The sequence below is a fragment of the Tursiops truncatus genome, chromosome 9 (genome assembly GCF_011762595.2).
Source record: "Tursiops truncatus isolate mTurTru1 chromosome 9, mTurTru1.mat.Y, whole genome shotgun sequence".
In the NCBI taxonomy this organism is placed as follows: domain Eukaryota; kingdom Metazoa; phylum Chordata; class Mammalia; order Artiodactyla; family Delphinidae; genus Tursiops; species Tursiops truncatus.
In genome coordinates this window covers 98,813,649-98,836,514 of record NC_047042.1, presented here as the reverse complement: position 1 = coordinate 98,836,514, position 22,866 = coordinate 98,813,649, and the positions used below count along the sequence as shown (strand labels likewise).

General features: G+C 55.5%; 1 protein-coding gene across 2 annotated transcripts; it reads right to left on the bottom strand.

Moving 5' to 3' along the window:
* Window positions 1–645: 645 nt before the first annotated feature.
* Window positions 646–21,263, bottom strand: ZNF775 (zinc finger protein 775). Of its 2 annotated transcripts, XM_073810056.1 has the most exons (4): window positions 21,139–21,180; window positions 11,101–11,181; window positions 9,650–9,822; window positions 646–3,669 (listed from the first exon to the last, which is right to left on the bottom strand). In XM_073810056.1, the coding sequence occupies exons 3-4, from the start codon at window positions 9,702–9,704 to the stop codon at window positions 2,150–2,152; spliced, it is 1,575 nt and encodes a 524-aa protein (XP_073666157.1). In that variant the 5' UTR covers window positions 9,705–9,822; window positions 11,101–11,181; window positions 21,139–21,180; the 3' UTR covers window positions 646–2,149. The 2 variants fall into 2 exon arrangements, with proteins under 2 accessions (XP_073666157.1, XP_033719351.1); XM_033863460.2 differs by lacking the exon at window positions 9,650–9,822 and having other exon boundaries at window positions 647–3,669; window positions 21,139–21,263.
* Between the last annotated feature and the right edge of the window lie 1,603 nt (window positions 21,264–22,866).

Here is a 22,866-nt window from a genome sequence, read left to right as displayed (position 1 = left end):
TTTGCAGGGAGACAGGGCAGCACCCAGGGCTGGGTCAGAGCGTGCTTAGGAAGACCCTTCTGATTTGGCCCCCGGCTGGTCCTCAGACCTGCACTCCCAGATGGGCACACCTCACCCATTCGTGAGGTTTCACACAGCTGGGTTTGTGATCAAAGGCCTGGACCACGAGTCAGCGGCCCTGGCTGAACATTAACCATCACCAGAATTGTGTTACCCAGGTAAGCTGGATCACCTCCATGTCTTTTTTTTGTGTGCGTGTGGTACTCGGGCCCCTCACTGTTGTGGCCTCTCCCGTTGCGGAGCACAGGCTCCAGACGCGCAGGCTCAGTAGTTGTGGCGCACGGGCTTAGTTGCTCCGCGGCATGTGGGATCTTCCCGGACCAGGGCTCGAACCCGTGTCCCCTGCATTGGCAGGCAGATTCTTAACCACTGTGCCACCAGGGAAGCCCTCTTTTCTTTTTTTTTCTTTTTTCCGGTACGCGGGCGTCTCACTGTTGTGGCCTCTCCCGTTGCGGAGCACAGGCTCCGGACGCGCAGGCTCAGTGGCCATGGCTCACGGGCCCAGCCGCTCCGCGGCACGTGGGATCTTCCCGGACCAGGGCACGAACCCATGTCCCCTGCATCGGCAGGCGGACTCCCAACCACTGCGCCACCAGGGAAGCCCCTCCATATGTCTTTTTGTGATGCTACAACACTTCAGGCTCCTGCCAGATGAAAGGGATTAAACAAAACCTGAGAAGAGGGGTGAACGGAAGCCAGGGTGACCGCACAGCTCCTGGAGAAGATAACACTTCTCTGAGTTCAAGGGAGAACCAGGCGGGCCCCTGCTGGTCCTCCCTGGAGGCAGGAAGGCACAGTTTCTCCTACAGAATCACCCTAGCGTTCCCCTTTTTCCTCCCACTTCCCAGCTATCCAACCCTGGTACCCCGATACCCATGCCCTCTGCAATCCCGTCCCCTCCTGTGGGAAGACATGGTCCAAGGCTACAGCCAGGCTGGAGCCCCGGGCTCTTCTGCTAGCACTAGGGCCCCAGCCGACCCTGCTTTTGGAAGGGTACGAGGGGTGACTTTTGAGGGGCTAGAGGTCAAGGGGGGTATGTGGGAAGTGATCAAATTGTCTTGGAGAGGGAACAGGGGAGAGAATACTGCCCTCCACCCCCAGCAAGAACTGGCCATGGGGACTGGCTGTGCTCATGGCCAAAGCTCCCTGCCCTCGTCCTGGGGCAAATGGATCCCTCCGAGCACACAAGGACCCAGAGAACAGGAAGGGCGGCTTAGAAAGGAGACCACATGAGACAATCAGTCCTTCATTTCTCTCTTCTGCAACACCGGCGTTGATAGGGATCCGGGCAGCGCCCGCCGAGTCAGGGCAGCACATTCGCTGCTCTCCCGCTGCAGGTCCCTCCCCAAGGTACCAAACCCCAGCGGAGACCACCCCCGCCCCCCAGTCCCAGCCCCTGACCGTCACTCACACACACACACACACACACACACACACACACACACACACACACACCGTCCTAGGGTCAAGCCGGCCACCACAGCACCCTGGGCAGCGGGGCACTTGGTGTTGAGGACCATCAAACCATTCCCTCCTTCCAAAAACATGTCTTGAGTAGCCATTAAGTGCTCAGCACTGGCCTCGCACGGGCATAGGCGTGCCCCTCCCCAGCCCCAGCTCCCATCTGGGTATCACTCAGTCTGTTGAGACTCCCCCACAGGGACGCCCCTGGGCTATCTGGCAGCTGAGCGCAGCTGGCTGGTGCCGCAGCTGACCAGTCCAGACCTGCGCCATCTCACCCAGGGAGCCTCGCCCAGGGCCGTCGACAGCCCCCGCACTCAATGCCCGAGGGCTGCCGTCCCACCTCCAAGGAAGGACACAGACGGGCCTCAACCATCACAGACACATCCAGGCTCCAGGGTGAGGATGTCTGATCTTACCTCCTCCCTCAGCCCTTCCCGGGACTTTTCCCGGCCCCCGTTTTGGGATGCTTGTGGAATTCTGTTCTCAGGTCTGAGAGCCTTGAAGAAAGCACCTTTTGATAGGGTCTTACCCCCTGGGGTTCTAAAAGCCACCATTCCTGGTCATTCCCCACACGCACCACGCAAGCATCCCATCCCGCCCATGGGTCTGCTTGGGTCCAGGCCCCCTAGAGCGCCGCGCCCTTGGCGCTGGGGGTGGGCGCCAGGGCGCCCCGGTGAACGCGCTGGTGCTTGAGCAGGTGCTGCTTCTGGCGGAAGCCGCGGCCGCAGGAGGCACACAGGAAGGGCCGCTCGCCCGTGTGGTTGCGCCGGTGGCGCGTCAGGTTGGGCTTCTGGCTGAAGCGGCGCCCGCACTCGGGGCACGGGTAGGGCCGCTCGCCCGTGTGGATGCGCTGGTGGATGGTGAGCGCCGACCACCACGAGAAGCTCTTGCCGCACTCGTTGCAGATGAACTGGCGCGGCTCGCCCGGCCCACCCGCCCGCGCCCGGCCCCACGGCACGTCCCCGGGCCCCCGGGCCGGCGAGGGGCCGCGCGACGGCGGCGGCAACAGGCCGGGGGCGCCCTGGGCGGGCGGCTCGGCGGCGGCGGCGTGGGCCTGCTGGTGGGCCCGCAGCGCGGCGCGGCTGGGGCGGGGCGCGGCCGGGGCGCCGGGCAGGTGCGTGCGCTGGTGCTTGAGCAGGTGCTGCTTCTGGCGGAAGCTGCGGCCGCAGTGCGCGCAGGGGTGCGGCCGCTCGCCCGTGTGGTTGCGCAGGTGGCGCGTCAGGTTGGGCTTCTGGCTGAAGCGGCGCCCGCACTCGGGGCACGGGTAGGGCCGCTCGCCCGTGTGGATGCGCTGGTGGATGTTCAGCGACGACCACCACGAGAAGCTCTTGCCGCACTCGTTGCAGATGAACTGGCGCGGCTCGGCGGGGGCGGCGGTCCGGGCCCCGGGCTGGCGCCACCAGCTCTGGCAGAGCCCCAGCCAGGCCCACTCGGGGCGCCCCCGCCGGGGCCCCGGCCGCGGGCGACAGCCCCGGTGGGCCGTGGCGTCCCGGAGCAGCGTCTGCAGCCCAGCGCGGGTGCCCTGGCGGTCCCGGGCGTGCGCGCGCTGGTGGATGCGGAGGCCCACCTGGTGGCGGAAGCAGCGCTCGCACTCGGGGCACGGGTGGGTGGCGGGCCGGGAGTGGGTCTTCTGGTGCTTGAGCAGGTGCTGCTTCTGGCTAAAGCGCCGAGCGCACTCGGGGCAGCAGAAGGGCCGCTCGCCCGTGTGGTGCCGCTGGTGGCGCGCCAGGTTGGGCTTCTGGCTGAAGCTCTTGCCGCACTTGCCGCACGGGTACGGCTTCTCGCCGGTGTGGGTGCGCTGGTGGATCTTCAAGGTCGACCACCAGCTGAACCTCTTCCCGCAGTCCGGGCACACGAAGTGACCCTCGCCGGCAGAAAGAGCGGGGCGCAGGGGGCTGGGGGTCACCCCCGGAGCCCGGCCTGCCGGCCCGCCGTCCTGCTCGAGGGGAGGGGCCCACCTTGGACCCCCAGTCTCCTCCTGTCCCCCCCAGGCTCGAGGCTTCCCCACGGTCTGGCATGGCGGGAGGCTCCGACGCTGCTGGAAAATGTTCTCCTTATCCTTCTGGGAAAGCGCGGCCTGTGGCCCCAGCGCCTGCAGCAGCCACTCTGGCTTCTCTTGCTTGATCTTCATGACCAGCACATCTCCTGCCGGAGGCAGAGGGAGAGAGACGGCGAGAGTCATTCGGTGCTCGGTGGGGTGGAGGGAAAGGGCGGGAGGGAGGGAAGACGCGTCGGGAGGGCAGAGCTTGGCAGAAAATGGGGCGGGAGGAAAGGATGAAGAGGAAGAAGAGAGGAGGGAGGGTGGAAAGGACAATAAAGGGGAGACTGGGGTGTGCAGGAGGGCAAAGAAAAAAGACAAGGAAGAAACGATAGGTGAGCGTTGCTGTGCCAACGACCCCGCTGCCCGCCTCCTCCACCCTGAGGCCCAGGGGAGTCTTCCGACGCAGGAAGCAAGCAGAAAGTGGTCAAGTTTCAAAACATCTCCTTCTCTTCCTAAGGGGACGGATGTGCTGGACACTCTCTGGACGAGTGCACGTCCAGTCCCCCCAGAGGTTGGGCAGCCAAGCCCCGCATCACTGCCAGGCCTCTCCGGGGCAGCAGCCGTGGTGCGTGCGCACCTTACCTTCTTGGCAACCTCACCTTTCTTCAACGAAACCATGAACAAGAAAGTAGGCCAGAAAGGTCTCAGCACCCAGAATACGTGTTGCGTCGTCCTTGTACTAAACGAATCCTACGCAGCAGCAGCGCACTCTGCTGCGAACCCACCCCTTACACTGTGCTCAGGTCAGAGGGTGCTTTGCTTCTGCGCTCATGGACATAAGCCATGATGGAAAAGGTTTCCCGTAGACACTGCATCCAGACTGTCTGATTCCATTTATACGTAGGTCGAAAGCTGGCAACTAATGGGCGAGTTAGAAGGGTAACGGCCCCCTGACAGAGGGCACTGTGGTTGGAAGGGGGCCTGGGGCACTTCTGGGGCTCTGTCAATGTTCTCCTTCTGGACCTGGGTGCTGGTTACATGGGCGTGTTCACTTGGGGAATTTATACAGCCTGCGACCTGTGCACTTTTCTGTGTTACACTTCAAGAAAAAGTTTATGTTCAATAAAAAATAAATGAAACAGTTGGGAACAAAGAAGAGAAACTCTAAACAGTTGCCAATCCACCTGCCAGCGCAGGGGACACGGGTTCGATCCCTGGTCCGGGACGAGTCCACGCCCCCACGGAGCAGCTAAGCCCACGCACCACAACTGCTGAGCCTGCGCTCTAGAGCCTGAGAGCCACAACTACTGAAGCCCGCGCGCCTAGAGCCCGTGCTCCTCAACAAGAGAAGCCACCACAATGAGAAGCCAGAGCACTGCAACAAAGAGTAGCCCCCGCTCGCCGCAACTAGAGAAAGCCCGCGCGCAGCAACAAGACCCAACGCAGCCGGGAAAAAAAACAAAACAAAAAAACGCTGCCAATATTAAAAATACAACAAAGCAAACCCTAAGGAAGTAAGAGGAAGGAATTAATAAAGACAAAAGCAGAGATGATAGGATAAAGGGAACATAAAGATAGAAAAAGGATTCTGATAAATCCCAAAATACCATGTATAGACATTACATCAATTTGAAAAATCTATATAAAATGGATGATTCTGCGAGGAAAAATAAATTAACAAAACTGACTCAAGAAAAGGTAGAAACCATGTCTATAGAAACAATTAGAAGAGACTGAAAAGAAAGCTAAAGTTCAACCTCGAAAATGGGTAACTGGCCTCTGAACCGTACAAAGAGGTTCTACTAAAACTTCACGGCAAGGACTCTTCCCAGCTTACATAAACTGTGACCATGACTGGGGCAGGGGGCGGGGGGAAGCTCACATGTTAACAGGACCCAGAATAAGACAAGGGTGGGGTAGCAGGAAATTATAGGTTTATCGTTCTTTGAAAGTAGATGCAAAAAACAAACAAGCAAAAACACTGGCAGAGCAAGTGTGGCGGCGTTAAGAGAACGATCTGTCAGGGCTTTGCTGGGTCTTCTCCAGGAAAGTGAAGATGACTCAACACAGTTCATGACATTAACCTTTTAAACATTAAAAACCTTATACTATCTCAATAGATGTGAAAAAGTCCCAGGATAAAATTCAACATCACTTCTGGAGGGAGAGAAGGAAAAGGGAAAGGCGGGAGGAGAAGAGAGGGAGGGGTAAAGAAAAAAGGAAGGAAGGAAGCTCTTAGCAAACTAGGAACATAAGGACATTTTCTTAGGTTGACAAAGGAGCTGTATTAGAAACGGCAGCAAATGTTATAACCGAAGGCAAAAGACTAGAAGCCTATTCAAGTTAGGAGCAAGGTGAAAAAAGAAAGGTATATATAAATCTTGGAAAGGAGGAGAGAACTGTCATTTGCTGATAATTATTAACCTAGAATGTGTATGAGAATCCACTGATGAAGTTTTAGAAATAAAAGTTTCAACAAAACTGCCAGATAAAAAACATTAAAATTCATACCTTTTTAAAATGGCAATAAAGTAACTGTAAGTATACCTAATATATCAGCAAAACATAAAGAAAACTATTAAACTTTACTGAAGGGATGAAATGTAAATAAAACAACAGGTACATCATATTCCTAGATAAAAGCTCTCCATACCAAAATGTTTAAATCCAGTGTAATCCTAATTAAGTAAATTATAACATTTACTATGTGTGTAAATCACCCAGAAATTCTAAAAATGAGCAAGGAAGAATTTGGCTTATGCAACATTAAAAGCTAAAATACTATCACCACACATCCATTAGAATGGCTAAAATGCAAAACACCGACACCACCAAACGCTGACAGGGATGTGCAGCAGCAGGAACTCTCATTCATTGCTGGTGGGAATGCAAAATGTTACGGCCACTTTGGAAGACAGTTTGTCTGTTTCTTACAAAACTAAAGATACTCTTACCATACGATCCAACAAATCACTCTCCTATGTATTCACCCAAAGGAGCTGAAAACTTATGTCCACACAAAAACCTGCACACAGATGTTCACAGCAGCTCTATCGATAACAGTCAAAACGTGGAAGCATCCAAGAGATGTCCTTCATTGGGTGGATGGATAAACAGTGGTGCACCATACAGTGGAGTATTATTCAGTGATAAAGAGAAATGAGATCTCAAGTCATGAAACGACATGGAGGAAACTTAAATGCATATGACTAAGTGAAAGAAGCCAATCTGAAAAGGCTACACACTGTATGATTCCAACTATATGACATTCTAGAAAAGGCAAAACTGTGGAGGCAGTAAAAAGATCAGTGGTTGCCAGGGGTTGAAGGGTCAGGGGCAAAGGGATGAACAGGCAGAGCACAGAGGATTTTTAGGGCAGTGAAACTCCTCTGTACGATACTGTAATGGTAGGTACAGGACATTAAGCATCTGTCCACAGAATGTACACCACAAAGAGTGAACCCTAATGCAAACTATGGACTTTATTTAATACAAATGTGTTAATAAAGGTTCATCTATTGTAAAAACTGCACCATTCTCATGCAAAATGTTAATGACAGGAGGAACTGTAGAGAAGGGTATAGGGCACTCTTCGTCCTTTCTGCACATTTTCTCTGTAAACCTAATACTGCTCTAAAAAATAAAGTCCAGTTAATAAAAGTCTTGACTGATGCAGTTGCATTGACATGGCTGTTCCATAGTGAGCCAGGTGAGGTGAGGCTGTAAGTGAGAGTCCCTCCCACCACTAAAAAAAAAAAGCTAAAAACAACCATTAAAAGTGTAGAATAGGGCTTCCCTGGTGGCGCAGTGGTTCAGAGTCTGCCTGCCGATGCAGGGGACACGGGTTCGTGCCCCGGTCCGGGAAGATCCCACATGCCGTGGAGTGGCTGGGCCCGTGAGCCATTCCCGCTGAGCCTGCGCGTCCGGAGCCTGTGCTCCGCAACGGGAGAGGTCACAACAGTGAGAGGCCCGCGTACCACAAAAAAAAAAAAAAAAAAAATCATTTCCAGATGGATTTAAGTGTTGGTTTAAAAGAAGCAAATACAGTATTAGAAGAATTAGGAGAATTTGTTTCGAATCTAGAGGTAATTGGTAATCTTCTTCAACAGGATGCAAAACATAAAAACTAAATTTAAAACCCCTGTACGACAAAGGATACTGCATATGCGCAAACTAGAAATGATCGTGTGGGGCAGCCTTTTCCAACAGAGCTTTCCACAGAGTGAAAACATTTTACATCCAAGCTGTCTGATACATGTGGCCTCTAGCCGCAGGTGGTTACAGAGCACTTGGAATGTGGCTAGTACTGCCGAGGAACTGAACTTACTTTTTTTAATTTAAATCTAAATTTAAATTTAAATAACCGTATGTGCCTATTGGCCACCTACAGGACAGCACACGTCTATCCCGAGTATATAGAGGACTCCTATAGATACGATGGAAAGAGGTGCACCCTCCCTAGTAACCAGCAAAGTGCAAAATAACAGTGTAGCATCTTTTCACCCATCAGAGCAGCAAATGCTGAAGAGGTTGATAATATCCCGACTTCACAATACACATGGAAATTACATAGGAGGATAAGTACAACATGGATATGCTGGGGGCCTAAACGAATTCAGACTCTTTGAGGACGACTTGACAGTGCTTATTAAAGTTATAAATGTGTACAATCTTGCACGTCTTCCACCCAGCAATTTCACTCTAGGTGTTTATCCTAAGAAATACATGTGAGTCCAAAGAGGAACGCCTAAGTATATTCACTGAAGTGCTATCTGTAATTAGGAAAAAGGGGGGAACAACCTAATGACCCATCAATAATAGTCTAATAAAATTTTCACTCCCGTCATAATGTGGAATACTACGCAGCGATTGAAAAGAGCTATATATGCTCGTGTGAAAAGATTTCGAAAACACTTTAAGAGAAAAAAACAAAACTGAAAATCAGTATCAGTCGTCTGATCCAACTTATGGAAAATAAAACCATACCTCTCTGTACATACACATGCCCGATCCAGGACGGTTCACACCAAACGCAAGACGGTGGCCACCCTGCAGGTGATATGGACCATAGCAGGACTAGATGGAGAAGTCAAAGGGGACTCACACTTTATATGTGTTATTTGAATATTCTCATAAAAATTCAAACATTATAATTTTTAAGTCTTTAAAATATCTTAGGAAATAAAGAGAAAACCTCCCCTCTAATCTGGTGGCCTTTAGTTTTGAGGCCAAAGAGCTCTGCTCCACTCCACAGACTCACTGGCCACGTGGGGGCAAAGAAACCGATGTGGTGCCCGTGGGGGCAGAGGTGGCAGGGTGGGAGGGTCACAGAAAGCACCTGCAAGGGGCCAGCTTTCCACCTGGCGAGATGACGCTGTGAGGCCTCCCCAGATGTTCGGTTGTGAGAGGTCATTTTATCAGGAGGAATAATTTGAAAATGAAAGTAGTGATTTAAATTGGGTATGGCAGGAATCGAAAACGCATGTGTAATGAGCTTCACTGATTCAAAGAATGTTTCCTTAGATGCACTGAACTGTTGGCCAGCCCCAGTATTTAACAGGGCTAGCTGTCAAATTGGTGGTCATGTACTGAATCCAAAACATACTCCAGTCAGAGGGGCACCACTGTCCCCACGCAACAGGGCACCCACTAGTGCCCCAGAGCCCCACAAAAGCCACTGCCTTCCCCTGATCAAACCTGGCCTTGATATCCATCACAGTGGCTGGGTTGCATGAGGAGGCCCTGAAGCCCAGGGGTGGCGCGTGTAGACCTGTGACGTGTGTTGCTGGGACTTCAGTCGTCACGGGCACCTTCCCGTAGGGATCAGGCGCTGATACAGAGGAAAACAGGCTTGTGCCTGCCTGTCCCAAAGGTACTGGTCCTCAGTCAGCGTAAAAAGCTCTAAATGGTTCAGATAAGATAAAAAGGTGCTACAAGGAGAGCTATTGCTTAATGGGTAGTTTCTGACATTACGGGAAAATCTGAGAAATGGATGGTGGTGATGGCGGCGCCACAACGTGAATGTGCTTCAGGCCACAGAACCGTACCCTTAAAAGCGGTTAAAATGGTAAATTTCATGTTATGTATAATATATTTCACCACAATTTAAAAAAACATATAAAATAAATACAAAGTAAAAGGTACCTGAAAGAGGTAAGCTCCCAATTATCTGAAAACTCTGGCTTTCCAGAAGAGTCATTCCTTCAGCCTGGCCAGCAGGCGTGGCAGCCTGTGGAGGCTGAGCTCACGGGGGCCCCCAGGCCCCAGTGGCTCCAGGGTCCAGGCCGGTGTTTTTCTACCTCTTCCCGAAGCTGCAGCTGCGGTACGGGGCAGAGAAGGCCCTGGTGGAGCCCATCTCTCACGTCTGCATTAGGATCTCCCTTATGAGTTTACGTGGGCAAAAGGGTCCTTCAGCTGAAATGTTTGGAACCGTCTGCCCTAGGTTTTCCTGTAATTACTGTAATGTCAGCCACACACACACACACACACACACACACACACACACACACACACCTCGAGGGCTCTCAGCGTTCAAAGCGACAGCCTGGGGCAGGGGTTGGGGGGGACTGGGAAGTGGGGTGGCTGAACTCACTGCCCAGAACAGTGTGGTGTCCATATATCATACTGCCTCCTTTGAGCTGGTGTTTTGTTTCTTTTTTATCCAATTGCCTGATTTTTGTCTCATCTTAGGCCCACTGCAGGGATTGTCCTGGGAGGGCGGGGGCTCTGGGGTCCATAGGGCAACTCCCCTGGAAGGGGTGGGAGGTAAAGGAGCCTGGTCACTGTGCTGAGCGAGGGGCAGAGTTCCCAGGCCTGGGCCGGTCCCCTCTCCCGGGGCCAGAGCCACCGTGCAGCCCAGCTACACCCAGAACAGGGCCTGCCACAGAGGCTGAGAGCGGGTCTCAGACCAGGGGCTGCTCCATCCCAGAAGCGGGAAGCAGGTGGCTGGGGAGGGGTCTCCACAGGGTACTTCCCACTCTCAGCGGCACCTGCCCCCTGCCCGGCAGACACCAGGACTAACTGCTGTGTTTCCTCACCACCGGCTCCAAGGGCATCAGCTGACACAGACCATGAACTGTGTGACCCCGGGAAGCTTAATGGACTGAACTGGAGACACCCTCCTGACCAACCACCAGCAGGGCTTGTTGCGACCACGTGTCCTCCCCAGAGCGCTGGCTTTCGGCGTGTGATCAGCGCCAACACCACGCACTCCCTGATCTAGCGCTTGACAAACACCTGATCTTCCCCCAGCAGATTTCTGCACGGGGTGTGTGTGTGTGTGTGAGTGTGTGTCCGTGTGTATGTGTCCGTGTGTGTGTGTGTGTCCGTGTGTGTGTGTGTCCGTGTGTGTGTGTGTCCCTGTGTGTGTGTGTGTCCGTGTGTGTGTGTCCCTGCCTGGCAAGCACAGGCTGGGCTTTGTCAGTTCTTAGCCCCCTAGTCTGTGTTTGCTCCATCCTTGGACGTGACCTCAGTGTCCTGGTCCCACCGTGGGGTTCTACAGGCCACCAGCAACTCCTGCTCAGCTACAGAGAGACGGGGAAGACAGGGCTGGGGAGGGGGCCGTGGTGGGCTCCCACCTGCCCCTCTTCTCTTACCTGTGCTGCTGTCGCCAGCCAGGCCACTCTCCATCCCCGGAGGTCCCTCGGCATCAGCACGGCGGCTCCCTGCCCGGCCGTCTGTGGGTGAGATGGGAGCAAAGGAAAGAGAGTTGGCCTGTGGGACAAGGACGAATGCCACTCACGGGAAGCAGTCCCTCTTTTTCAAAAGCTTTTCTATGACCTCTGTCGAAATGAGCAGGATTTTTTTTTAAAGCACATATACCTGCTAGGCAGGTAAAATGTGTATAATTCCCATTTTATGAAGAATAAACTGAGGCCAGAGAGGGCTGCTGACATGCCCCAAGTCACAGAGGTGGCCGAATGGCAGAGCTGGGCAAGGTCACTGGGTTTCTAACTCCCAGACCAGAGCCTCATGCCCACACTCTCATCACCTGCGGGGTGGGGTGTGAAGGATGCCACAAGAGAGAACCAGGAAACTCAGATAAGTTTAGAGACACCCCCTACCCTGCAACGTGGTCACGAGGACACCCTGGAGGGAAGAACTGTCCCTCCAAAATCGCCAGCCACCCCATCTCTCAAAGCCCCCGTCCAGGTTCCCCCGCAAACCCTTCTGGGGCCTCACAGCCACCCCCCACCCCCGGGCAAGAACACACGTGGCCAACCTGGGTCCTAGGGACCTGATTCCTCATCCACCAATCTGGGGCTCATCTTTTTTTACTCTTCAGTCTTTTTTTTTTTTTTTTTTTTTTTTGCAGTATGCGGGCCTCTCACTGTTGCGGCCCCTCCCGTTGCGGAGCACAGGCTCTGGATGCACAGGCTCAGCGGCCATGGCTCACGGGCCCAGCCGCTCTGCGGCATGTGGGATCTTCCCGGACCGGGGCACAAACCCGCGTCCCCTGCATCAGCAGGCGGACTCTCAACCACTGCGCCACCAGGGGAGCCCCCTCTTCAGTCTTTTGAACATCTCCCGACTGGCTCATTTGGTGCCTGGAACGTGATTGGGACGGGTCCTGCTGCTCTGACCCCTTGGCGTGGCCCCTGCCCCTTCCAGGCCCCAGCCTAAACGTCACCTCCTCTGAGTGGCCTTCCCTGGCAGCCCCGTGTAAAGTCACAACCCTAGCCCCACCTCCCATTCCTCCCTGACACTTTTCGCCACCGGACAGGATATTTACTTCTCTGCTCATTCCCCGACAGGAATCGAGGACAGGACTTCCCGGGCTCACTGCCGAGTGCCAGGGTCCGGGCCAGAGCCCACACGTGGAGGGCACCAAACAGCCGTGTGTGGCACGAACATGCTGCTGGTTACGTGCGCTCAGGGATGTGGCCGCTGCACGTGGTGCTATGGGCGCCACCCCCCCCCGAGGTCGGGGATCTCATTTCCTACGCCTGCACCCCCGGACCCCCTGCACTCCCAAACAGGCGCCAGCCTCTGCCCCACGAGACGGGAGGCTGGGCTCACGCTGCAGGACCAGGAACCTCTCCTCGGCCACCGCTCGGGCTCGGGGAAGCCAGCCTCCCCTTGCTCCACACCTCGGGCCCCGGAGAGCCTCCCAGAAACCCCATTCTAAGGGTCTCCCCGCTTCCTTCTCCCAGGTCCCCTTCCAGCGGCTACTCCGGGGACAGGGACCCAGGCTGGAGATGTGGACCCTGCCCGGAGAGGTGGGGGGCAGGGGTGTCAGGGAGATACAAATCTGAGAAATAGAAAACTCACCCTCCCTGGTGCAGAAAGGGAAAGAGAACCGTCCCCTTTCTTTCAGAGTATTTTCTTTAGAAAACTTCTAATTGGAAGTTCTTTCTCTGCCCCTTTGAGGTGCATGTAAACCTTTTTAAAGCTCACTAAGCCTCTTGCCGGCTTTACAACCCAGGACTGCCTTTCTCGAGGACCTGGGAGCCATCTCTCCGAAATGCAAACATCAAGGGAACAGCGGCCAGTGTCCCCTGCCCGTAGGAGGTGGGAGCCTAACTCTCCAGCAGCGCCGGGCTCCGGGCTGCAAACCTCCTCCCGTCACCAGGATACAACAAGTGGATGTTTCCTTTGCATAAAGGCAATTAGCTATCACGGGTGGCCTCCCAATTCCAGGCGAATTTAGGGTGAACTCCGTGTGACAAACGGTCAAGTCCTCTTACCCAAGGACTTTCCCTGGAGAACACGTGTGCAGTGGGGTCGCCCCTGCTGGACTGTGTAACAGGTGAGATTTCTGTCTACAGTCTCTTAGCAAATTGCCTGTGATGTGCACCACATTCCAGTCTAATGCTTATTCAGTTAAAAACTTGTTTTCTTTCTCTCCTACTTTTGCGGGGAGTTTTTCTGAGTTGGCAGGAGATTTGGTTTTTAATTCTATTTCCCCAAAAGGGGTCTGTTACGCGCTCCTGCTGTGGGTTACTATAGACACTGAAACCTGCCTGTGGTGCAGAGAAAAGGGGGCCACAAATGAGGGCAGGAGAAGGCCCCCCCTTGGGGCCCCTGACGGGTGCCAATGCTCCTGCCTTAGCACCACATTTTCCTTCCGGGTCACTCTGCATCCCAGGCCGTGGGGTAGCCTCTCACCAACTGGAGATTTAATGTCTGCCTAAGGAGACTCAGAGGACTGGCGGACAAAGAGGCCGCTTTGATATGGGGAACCTCAGACGGGGGGTGGAGGCTCGGGCCACAACTCAGGGCAAGGACAGCGGGTGGGACTTGGGCTCATTCACAAACCCCTACACAACACAACTGAGGCCCCTTGAGCCAAATCAAATCAGTCCTACTTGATCCGTTCTGTCTTAAGAGGTATTATGGACTCAAAATCGCCTCGGGTGGCAGAAGGGCTTCAATTCTTGGTGACCAGTTCACAGGGAGTCTCTGAGCTGCACCAGAGCTCATGGTCCGAGAAAGAACAGAAGTGGAAATGGAAGGAAAGGACCCTCGTGGGCCCGAGGGGAAGAAGGAAGAAAGGAGAGGGCAGGGGACAGGAACAGGGGGCAGGGGCTATGTCTTGGGGGCCCATCTCCACCTGTGTGCTCAGGTGGGATGTGTCTGGAAAACAGGCCAACAGGTGTCCTCAGACAAACCCCGAGACAAGCCGAACGGCAGAAGGTCCCTGCGTGTGGCAGCGTCTTTCCAGGCCGACCAGGCCCCCGCACACCCCACCCTGATGCACCGCACTGCACACCTCTTCTCGCCCCACCAGACACATCACTCAGCTGACTGGAGAGAGAGAGGCCCAGGGACACGGCGAGCAGGCCGCCCAGCAGAAGACCCTGGCCAGAAAACAGGAGGCAACGGGGGCCGATCCCCATCCACCAGTGCCCACACCGAGTCCCTAAGGGCCACCTGGTCTATCACCCAGCTCCCCGACCCCAATCTCTGATAATCTTTGCCCTCCCTGCCCAGCAGGTCCCCTGGAGGGTGGGACACACGCAGGGGGTGGGTCTCAGGACAGGGCCCCAGTCACCTCCTCCTTCCCAGCCCCTGGCTCTGGGTCAGGCCGCAGTTGGGATGAGAGCCCCTTGACGGGGAGGCTTTGCGGGACAGCTGCCGTGACAACTGCCGCGCCACACAAGGCGGGACTGTGGCCTGGGGCAGGTGCTGAGGTCTGGGGGCAGGGAAGGTAACAAAGGGGCTTCGATCTTAGCAGAAATTTGGGGGGAAGGCAGACAGCAGCTGGGGGTACACAAAGGCCACGGGCCGGGAGAGGCGGTGCAGGGACACGTCTCCAGATCTCAGGGCCCTGGACCTTTTCCACCAGCCAAGTACACCTCTCTTCACAGACTCAGGCCCCGTATGGGGAGGAAGGAGATGGTGCCTCGTGTGCCCTCTGTCACCAGTAGAGTGGGGACCGGCCACGTGCCCTCCACCAGTAGCTCAGGCTTTGAGGGATGCATCTCCCCAACTCCAGCCGAAGGCCCAGCTCACAGGCCCTGCTCAGCTAGGAGCCCCACCCAGGGCGACACCATGTGCCACCGTCCACCCACGCGCACAGTCCCTCCCCACAGGAAACCGCGCACAGGAGGCAGTCTTCCCAAGGTACGCTGCCCACCGAGCTGACCGCCCTCACACCAGTAGCTCAAGTCCCCCGGGGAGCAGCCCAGGCCAGTGTTTGGAAGAGGATGGGCGAGGGCCTGCAGGCTGCAGCTAGCCCTCACCCTGAGGGTGTGCTCTCGGAGTCCTCCGGGGGGATGGAGACTGTCTGTCCTTCCCTCATTCACTGAGAGGGCGGGGGCTTCCCTGGTCACCTCGGTATTGACCTGGCTCTGGAAAGAAAAGGGGGTGACGAACCAAGCCTCGGTAGGGACAGGGAGACCGACTGTGTACCGGGCACTCAGCAAGCTCCGCCCACTTCGTCCTAAGGAGCCCGGGCTCTGAGACGTTAAGCGGTTTGCTCAAGGTCACACAGCCAGTAAGTGCTGGAGCCAGGACCGGCGAACTGGGGTGGGCCTGCCCCACCCAGAGGCCCTGCTCCTGGACCATGCTGCCTCCAAGAGAAGGTGCAGAGTGTCCCAAACCTTAAGTCACCAGGGCCTCATTTTCAGGAGGCTGGCCTCTAGACCCACATGTTGGTTATTTAAGTGTGTATAAATTAAGTTTAAGATTCAGTTTCTCATCCACACTGGCCACGCTTCAAGTGTTCAACAGTCACACGTGGCTAGAGCCACCGTAACATCCAGCAGAAAAGAAGACTTCCAGGTTCACGAAGTTCTGCTGGGCAACACTGCACTAGACATAAAGCTCCAGGATGGCGGTGGCCCTGCCTGCCGGGGCCTGGGACGCAGAAGGCGCTCAGTTTATACTGGGTGAATGAATAAATGAATGAACGAATGAAAGAAATGGGAAGACGGGGCCCCTCTGGCCCCAGTGCTTCATCACCAACAACAAATACCTCAGGACAGGTTAATGATGTCCCCGGCCTGGGAAATAGATCTCAGTTATCAGTGGATGTTTCATTTAAAATATACAATCATAGGTGGTTGCCAAGGGGGAGGGGGTTGGGGGAGGGATGGAGTGGGAGATCAGGGTTAGCAGATGTCAGCTTTTATATATAAACGGATAAACAACAAGGTCCTACTGTAGAGCACAAGGAACTATAGTCAATATCCTGTGATAAACCATAATGGAAAAGAATATATAAAAAAAGACGGCCGCCCTGGTGGCGCAGTGGTTGAGAGTCCGCCTGCTGATGCAGGGGACACGGGTTTGTGTCCTGGTCCGGGAAGATCCCACATGCTGCGGAGTGGCTGGGCCCATGAGCCATGGCCGCTGAGCCTGTGCTCCGCAACGGAAGAGGCCACAACAGTGAGAGGCCCGCGTACCACAAAAAAAAAAAAAAAAAGAATGTATACATGTATAACTGAATCACTTTGTTGTACAGCAGAAATTAACACAACATTGTGAACCAACTATACTTCAATAAAGAATATTGATAAAATACAGTCATAGGCATACGCGAAGAAACTGATCTAAACACTAAATGCACACAAACATATCCAGAGACGATCATATCTAACATCCAAGGCGGCTAAGTACACAAACGTTCAAAGATACAAAAATACAGAGATACTCATGCACATGAGAATACCTGCAAAATTGCATATGCAAAGTACAGAGAGGTTGAAATATTAAAACATCCACCCATACACCTACAGATCCAGAGACACAAGTGTGCCCACGTGAACCGCACGAGCACAAACCACTCCCCTTTCACACTGGAGAAAACAGCAATGGACTCCCTGCTGACACAAGTAACCTCACAATCCATGACCATCCCTCCAGGTCCACTGCTCCGAGGAACGGAGCTCAGGGGGCGATGCAACCACCAGGAGAGGGAGCGACAGCAGGTGATGGGGAACAGTCACCTGCTGGGGTACCGGTGGGGTAGGCTGAGGGGGGAGGGGGGCGGCGTGAGGCAGCAGTGCTGCAGCTGGAGGGGAGAAGCTGGAGGGGCACAGAAAGCCCTAGAAAGAGGACAGGGCTCTGCCCGGCCGGCCAGTGCAGCCCCAGTCCCAAGGCCACGCTGCAGGGGTCTGGCCAGGAGGCGGCAGCAGGCCGTTCCCCTCTCCCCTGGGAACCTGAGCCCAGACTCCTCGGCCGAGTCTGCCCCTCGCAGTGCACTCGCATTGGCTGCCCCTCTCCTCAGGCCCACGCACGCCTGGACCCAGGATCAGGAGCCCTGAGTTCTAGCCCGCCTGTCCTCTAGGCCTAGGTTCCCAATGGCGAAGGTGACTGAAAACGCCTGCTTCGGGGGCTTGCTGTGAGCATCAGGTTGGGGTACACACTAGACTTTCGAAATGGTCTTTTCTGTCTTTCTCGCGGCCTGAGAGCAACCCACACCCGAAGGTTCTGAGCCCTCTCTCCGAGCGCCCCATGGCCAGCCCACCCTTCCTAAACCGTTACCCTTCAAGCTGCTTCAGAATCTCTGGAGGCCCCCCGCGCCCACACAGGAACCCCAAACTCTGCTCAGCAACGGAGCCCGCCTCGCAGAGGAACCGGGCGTGGACAGCTTTCACGGTCAAGGCTACCTGCAGAGCTGTGCTGACAGAGCAGCTCCAGGTACCACCTCTCCCGGGAGATGGAGACTGGGTGGGGAGACGGCCTCCTCCGGGCCAGGCTGTGGGCCAGGGGTAAGGAGAGCAGGGCCGGGTCTGGGCCCTGAGCGCCAGGCAGGGGGCTGGACTAAAGAGAGCCGTGGACGCTCTGCCGGCTCAGCTCAGGCGATCCCCGCGGCCTCACACCCCGACTCTGTCGCGGGGAGGAGCTGGTGTAGCCTTTGTCTCCCAGGACTGACTGCACAGCCCCCAGGCCCTCTCCCAAAGCCAGTCCTACGCAGGCCACTCCCACGCGAGGCTGGTCCCTGGGCTTGTGCTCTGGCCCATCTCTTGATAATCAGCGCTCTCTCCAGGCGTCGGTCCCCCATCCCTGTACCCACTTCACATTCCTCTCCTCCAGCGTTTCTGACCAAGGAGGAAATGCAAACCATCCCCAACAAGTGGCTTTAAAATGGTATTGGAAAGGCAGGGCAACTGCTGTTCCCACCTTCTATGGCCCGGTGCCCGAGGACAGACAGGCAGGCCGAGTTCCTAGCCCAGACCAGGTGAGCGTCACCTCCACCCACCACCTAGAAGCCTGCCTCCCCCCGACATCCCAGCATAAGGCATGCCCGGCATCCTTCTATAACTCCCAGAACAATCCCCGAGCCCCTCCAGGGCCCCCACCCCATCCTTCTCTCCCATCAGCCTCCCTGCTCCTCCCTCATTCCTCTCTGACTTCCCAGATCTACTCACCACCGGATCAGGTGTCCCCATGCACCCTCACTGTTACCTCTTCTAAGCCCTCGCCCGTCCTCCCCCTTCTCCCCATCCCCCCCTTCCTACTCCAGCATCTGCAGACCTCAGCCTTCCAAGCACCGTGGGGTCCTCAGTCCCAGGAGAGGGGACAGCGGTGGGGAGGAAGAGGGCGGGGCAGGCCATCGTCCCACAGAAAGACCACACGTAGCGTAAGGAGCCCAGGACAGGGAGGCCAGAGACCTTGGGACCGGGTTTGCTTCTGGTTAGTCACGTGACCCCAGGCCAGCTACTTTCCTTCCCTAGGCCTCAGTTTCCCCATCTGCAAATGGAAATAATGCTTGGTCCTCTGTACAGAACTGTTATATCAAGCAGTGGGAGGGAAACATTGCGAAAGGACTCGAAAATGTTCACAAAGGTGCAAGATGAATTCTTTTTAGGTCACTGCATTGCCATCACCCCCTCCCCACTACCCAGTTGTCAGAACTGATAGGAAGAGCCCAATTCAGTGACTTCAGTTTGCTTCCGCCAGCACTCCCTGGGAACCAGGTCCAGGGCCGGCCAGGGCAGCCAGGGCAGCTGCCTTATCCCATCATGCCCGCCCACCTCCCAGAGGTCCCGGATTCAACCCCTTGCCAGTCCCCAAGGCACCTCCTTCCAGGACCCCTGCCCCACCTGCCCTGCCCAACATGCACACCTTTGCTGGGACTGTCACTCCCCCACCTCCCCGCTCCCAGGCCTGTCCCCCACCCATGGCATCCCCATCCCCAGTCTTTGCTCACTTGTCTCCCTTTAGAGGATAGAACGTCACCCACATTCTTCTGCCCCAAATCTAAGACTCAGGAGCCCGCCAGGGCCTGGGGACCCCCATTACCTGATCGAAGGCAAGGGATGAAAGCAACTGCTAACAACACTTTGGACAATTGCCACATTTCGATTTATGAACACTTTTTCACCCTTGCTGCATTCAAAGGAGCCTGGCAAGGATAAGGAGTGTTTCCCCCTTTTTGGATGAGGAAAGCAAGGCCCAGAGGGGACATTCCCTGCCTCAGAGAAAGTTAGAACTCAGGTCTCCTGCCCACCTGGCCCACCCTCCCTTGCAGGCCACCCCCATCCTAGGAAACCTTAGACTCCTCAGCTTAACCCTCACCAGGGGAGCAGGTGCCTGGACCAGCTCTGCACTTGGCCCTGGGCATCCTTTGCCCCTCCAGGCGGGACTCATGAGGCCTCTCAAAACTGCCACCACCTTTCACTACCGCAGAGCACAGCCCCCACAATCCACAGGTCACTAAATCATACCAGGGCTGTTTTAATGCCTCCAGCGTCTGCCACCGCTGCTGCCTTGGTTCAGGCCTCAGCACTGCTCACCTGGAGACTGCACTGCTATCATACCTCATCTTGCCCCTCCAATCCATCCACCACCCAGACTCAAAGCAATTTTCCTAAAATTACAATTTAGACATGTTACTACTTTGCTTAAAACACTTCAGTGGGTCCCCAGCACATTCAGGTACTGCTAAAAATTTCTTGGCAAGACCATTTAAAATCTGGCCTCTGCTCACCTCTCACTGTACCACCAACCTACCCCCATTGTCCCCAGATGCAACCTCCTGACCTTGCCGTGTCTAGGGACACCTGTGACCAGTCTTGGAATACCCTTGCCCAACTCTTCTCTGCCCAGCCCAGATCCAGGATCACTTTCACCAGGAAGCCTTTGTGGATACACCAGGCTCAGGTAGGGGCCCTTCTCTGTTTAACCTGTGCACCCACCCAACCCAGTACCATCTACATAGTATAATAATAATTTGTCTCCGCAAGAAGACTGTAAGCATCTTAACACAGGGAGTGTTTCTCTCTCCCCAACACCCAGCACAAGGTCCAGCATGCTGTAAACCATTCATAAAAATTTTAACAAAGGCACATTTAGATGAAAGAAACTTAAGTCCAAAACAGATTAGAAGCATAGAGTCATGGAACCTTAGTATTGAAAGGAGACTAATAATACCCTCTAATATTCTCATTTTACAGATGAACACCTGGACCCAAAATGCACACCTAATAGTGGAGCCTGGACATAGCCGGCCTCGAGTCGGGGCTCTGACCACACCCCACCCCAGGTCTGGTGGACCAAGACACACACCAGGCTCCATCCTCCCAAAGGGCTGGAGGGGGCGGCATCTCTATACCCTCCACCTTCACGAGGGAAGAAACCCCCAGCGCCTACCCCCAGCCCCACTGAGATCTTGGCTCCTATGCCTGTCTTCCTAGGATGGAGGTTTCGGGGAGACCCCTACACACACTCCTCCAATTTCTGTGGTGCTTCCCTCTCATTGTTCTCGCCCCCGATCCTCAGGCCCACTCATTTAATCATTTATTAAGCACCTACTATGTGTCACTCTGCGGCGAGCACTGGGGTTCCCGCCCTGCAGGAACTCGATCTTTGGGGGAGGCTGACACCGCTCCCGAATATCGGGACAGGCTCTGGCAGAGCGCGCCCGGAGGAGCCGGGGGGCAGTCCCCGCGCTCACCTCCGCGCCTCTCCCGCTCTCACGCCCCGCTCCAGCTCTGACCCGGCCTGAAGCCCCTTCCCACGCACGACCCGGGCCCCTTTCCCCGTGAGCTGTGCGGGGGTAAAGTTCGGGGCTGAGAACGCGGGGCGCTCGGGAGACCCCGAGGCCGCCTCCAGCCCGAGTCTGGGTGGAGACAGCGCGAGAGGAGCGGGGCCGGACGCTGGCCCCGCGGCACGGTCCGTCCCTCCGCACGCCCCTCCCCGCCCGGATTCAGAGGGACTCGGAGGGAGGGGACGGGAATAAATACCTTTGACTTTGTGGCTAAGGTTAACGGGAACTGCCACCCCGGGGCGACTTGGGCACTGAGCTCCCCGGCCCCGCCAGTCCCGGGGCAGGCGGGGCGGGCACGCGCCCCTGATTGGCTGGCGGGCCTGGCCGTCCCCGGGGCCGCCCGGCCACCTAATTGGCTGCACCTCTCAGATGACCAGCTCAGCCCTATCGGAGAAGTCTGCGGGGCGGCTCCTTTGTTCTCCGGAGCCAATGGCCTGCGTGGGCGGGCTGACCTCGCCTCCCGAGGGGCCAGTCGCGGCCCCGCCAGGCACTAAAGCGTTGGCCGTGGGGCGCTGGGCCCGGTCTCCCAGGGGAGGAGGGGCGGGGGCAAGTCCGGAGAGCTGGTGACCCGACGGCGCGGCAGCACCCTCTCCTTCTCTCCGTGGAGCTCTCCCTCCCCATCCAGGCCGCGCAGACGCGCGCTCTGAAACCGATCCAGTCGCTCGGCAACTCTCGGTCCGACGCCTGCGACGCGCCCGCACCGCCCTTGGTGCCGGGATCCGGGGGAACAAGACGCACGAACCCCGATCCGACGATCACAGTCGAGTGTGCATGTGACATGGTTGTGGCACTTGGCACTACGGCACACCAGGTGTTAGAGTGAGATGTGCGAGTCTCGTGCGAAGGGAGAGAAATCGCCCTCCGCACTCACGCGGCCCTAGGCACGTCGTAGCCGCGTGATAAATGAACCTGGGGTCTCCAGGAGAGACTTAGACATCATTAAGTCCAACCCCTCCCTTTTTGTTGAGGAAAGAGCGACCAACGTTCCTAGGTCGAGTGTTACTGCTGATTTAGAGGCGGGGTCCACATGGCCAAGGAGAGTTTTCTGTTCCCAGAGACCGTCAGGAAGGAGAATTTTCACATCTACTCACCCAGATCGGAAGGAAATGCTCCTTTATGTCAATAAAATTCCTCACACTGCTACCTCAAAGGGGGCCGGCCAGCCAGGGCAACTCCCACTGGCAGATTCTCTCCAGAGCTGCCCAGAAACCGCCTTTGGGACAGGAGGTTGATATCAAGAGAAGCTGGCCTCACTCTGAGAGTTGCTACAAAACTTACTGTTAAGCCTATGGACCTTATTCTAATGGGTCAGCAGCTGCCTACTAGGCGTTTGCCATGGGCCCAGCTGCCGTTAAGCCTCATAACACAACAGAAACGGGGGACCCAATTCTATCAGTTTTGCCACAATCTTCTTGTGCAGTTTTTACGAAAGATACTTTCTGTCCCTGGACTTTGACTTATTCCTCTGTAAGAGTTAATAATTTTCTAGTTACAGTCGGCCTTCCGTATCCACAGGTTCCACATCTGTAATTTCAATCAACAGCAGACTGAAAATATTCGGGGGGGGGGGGGGAACTCCAGAAAGTTCCAAAAAAGCAAAATTTGAATTTTCCCAGGCACAGGGAACTATGTATATAGCATTTACACTGTATTAAGTATTGTAAGTAATCTAGAGGTGATTTAAAGTATACAAGAGGACATGAGTGTGTAGGTTATATGCAAATACAATGCCATTTTATATATAAGGGACTCCAGAATCCAAAGATTTTGTTATCCACGGGGGGGCGGGGGGGGGGAGTGTGGGGGGGTTCCTGGAAACAATCCCCAGAGGATACTGAGGGACAACTGGGTTTTTGCAGGACCCTAATTGGTTCTATCCTCTACAGAAGCATTTGTAAAGTATAAAACCCTGCCCAGAGGCCAG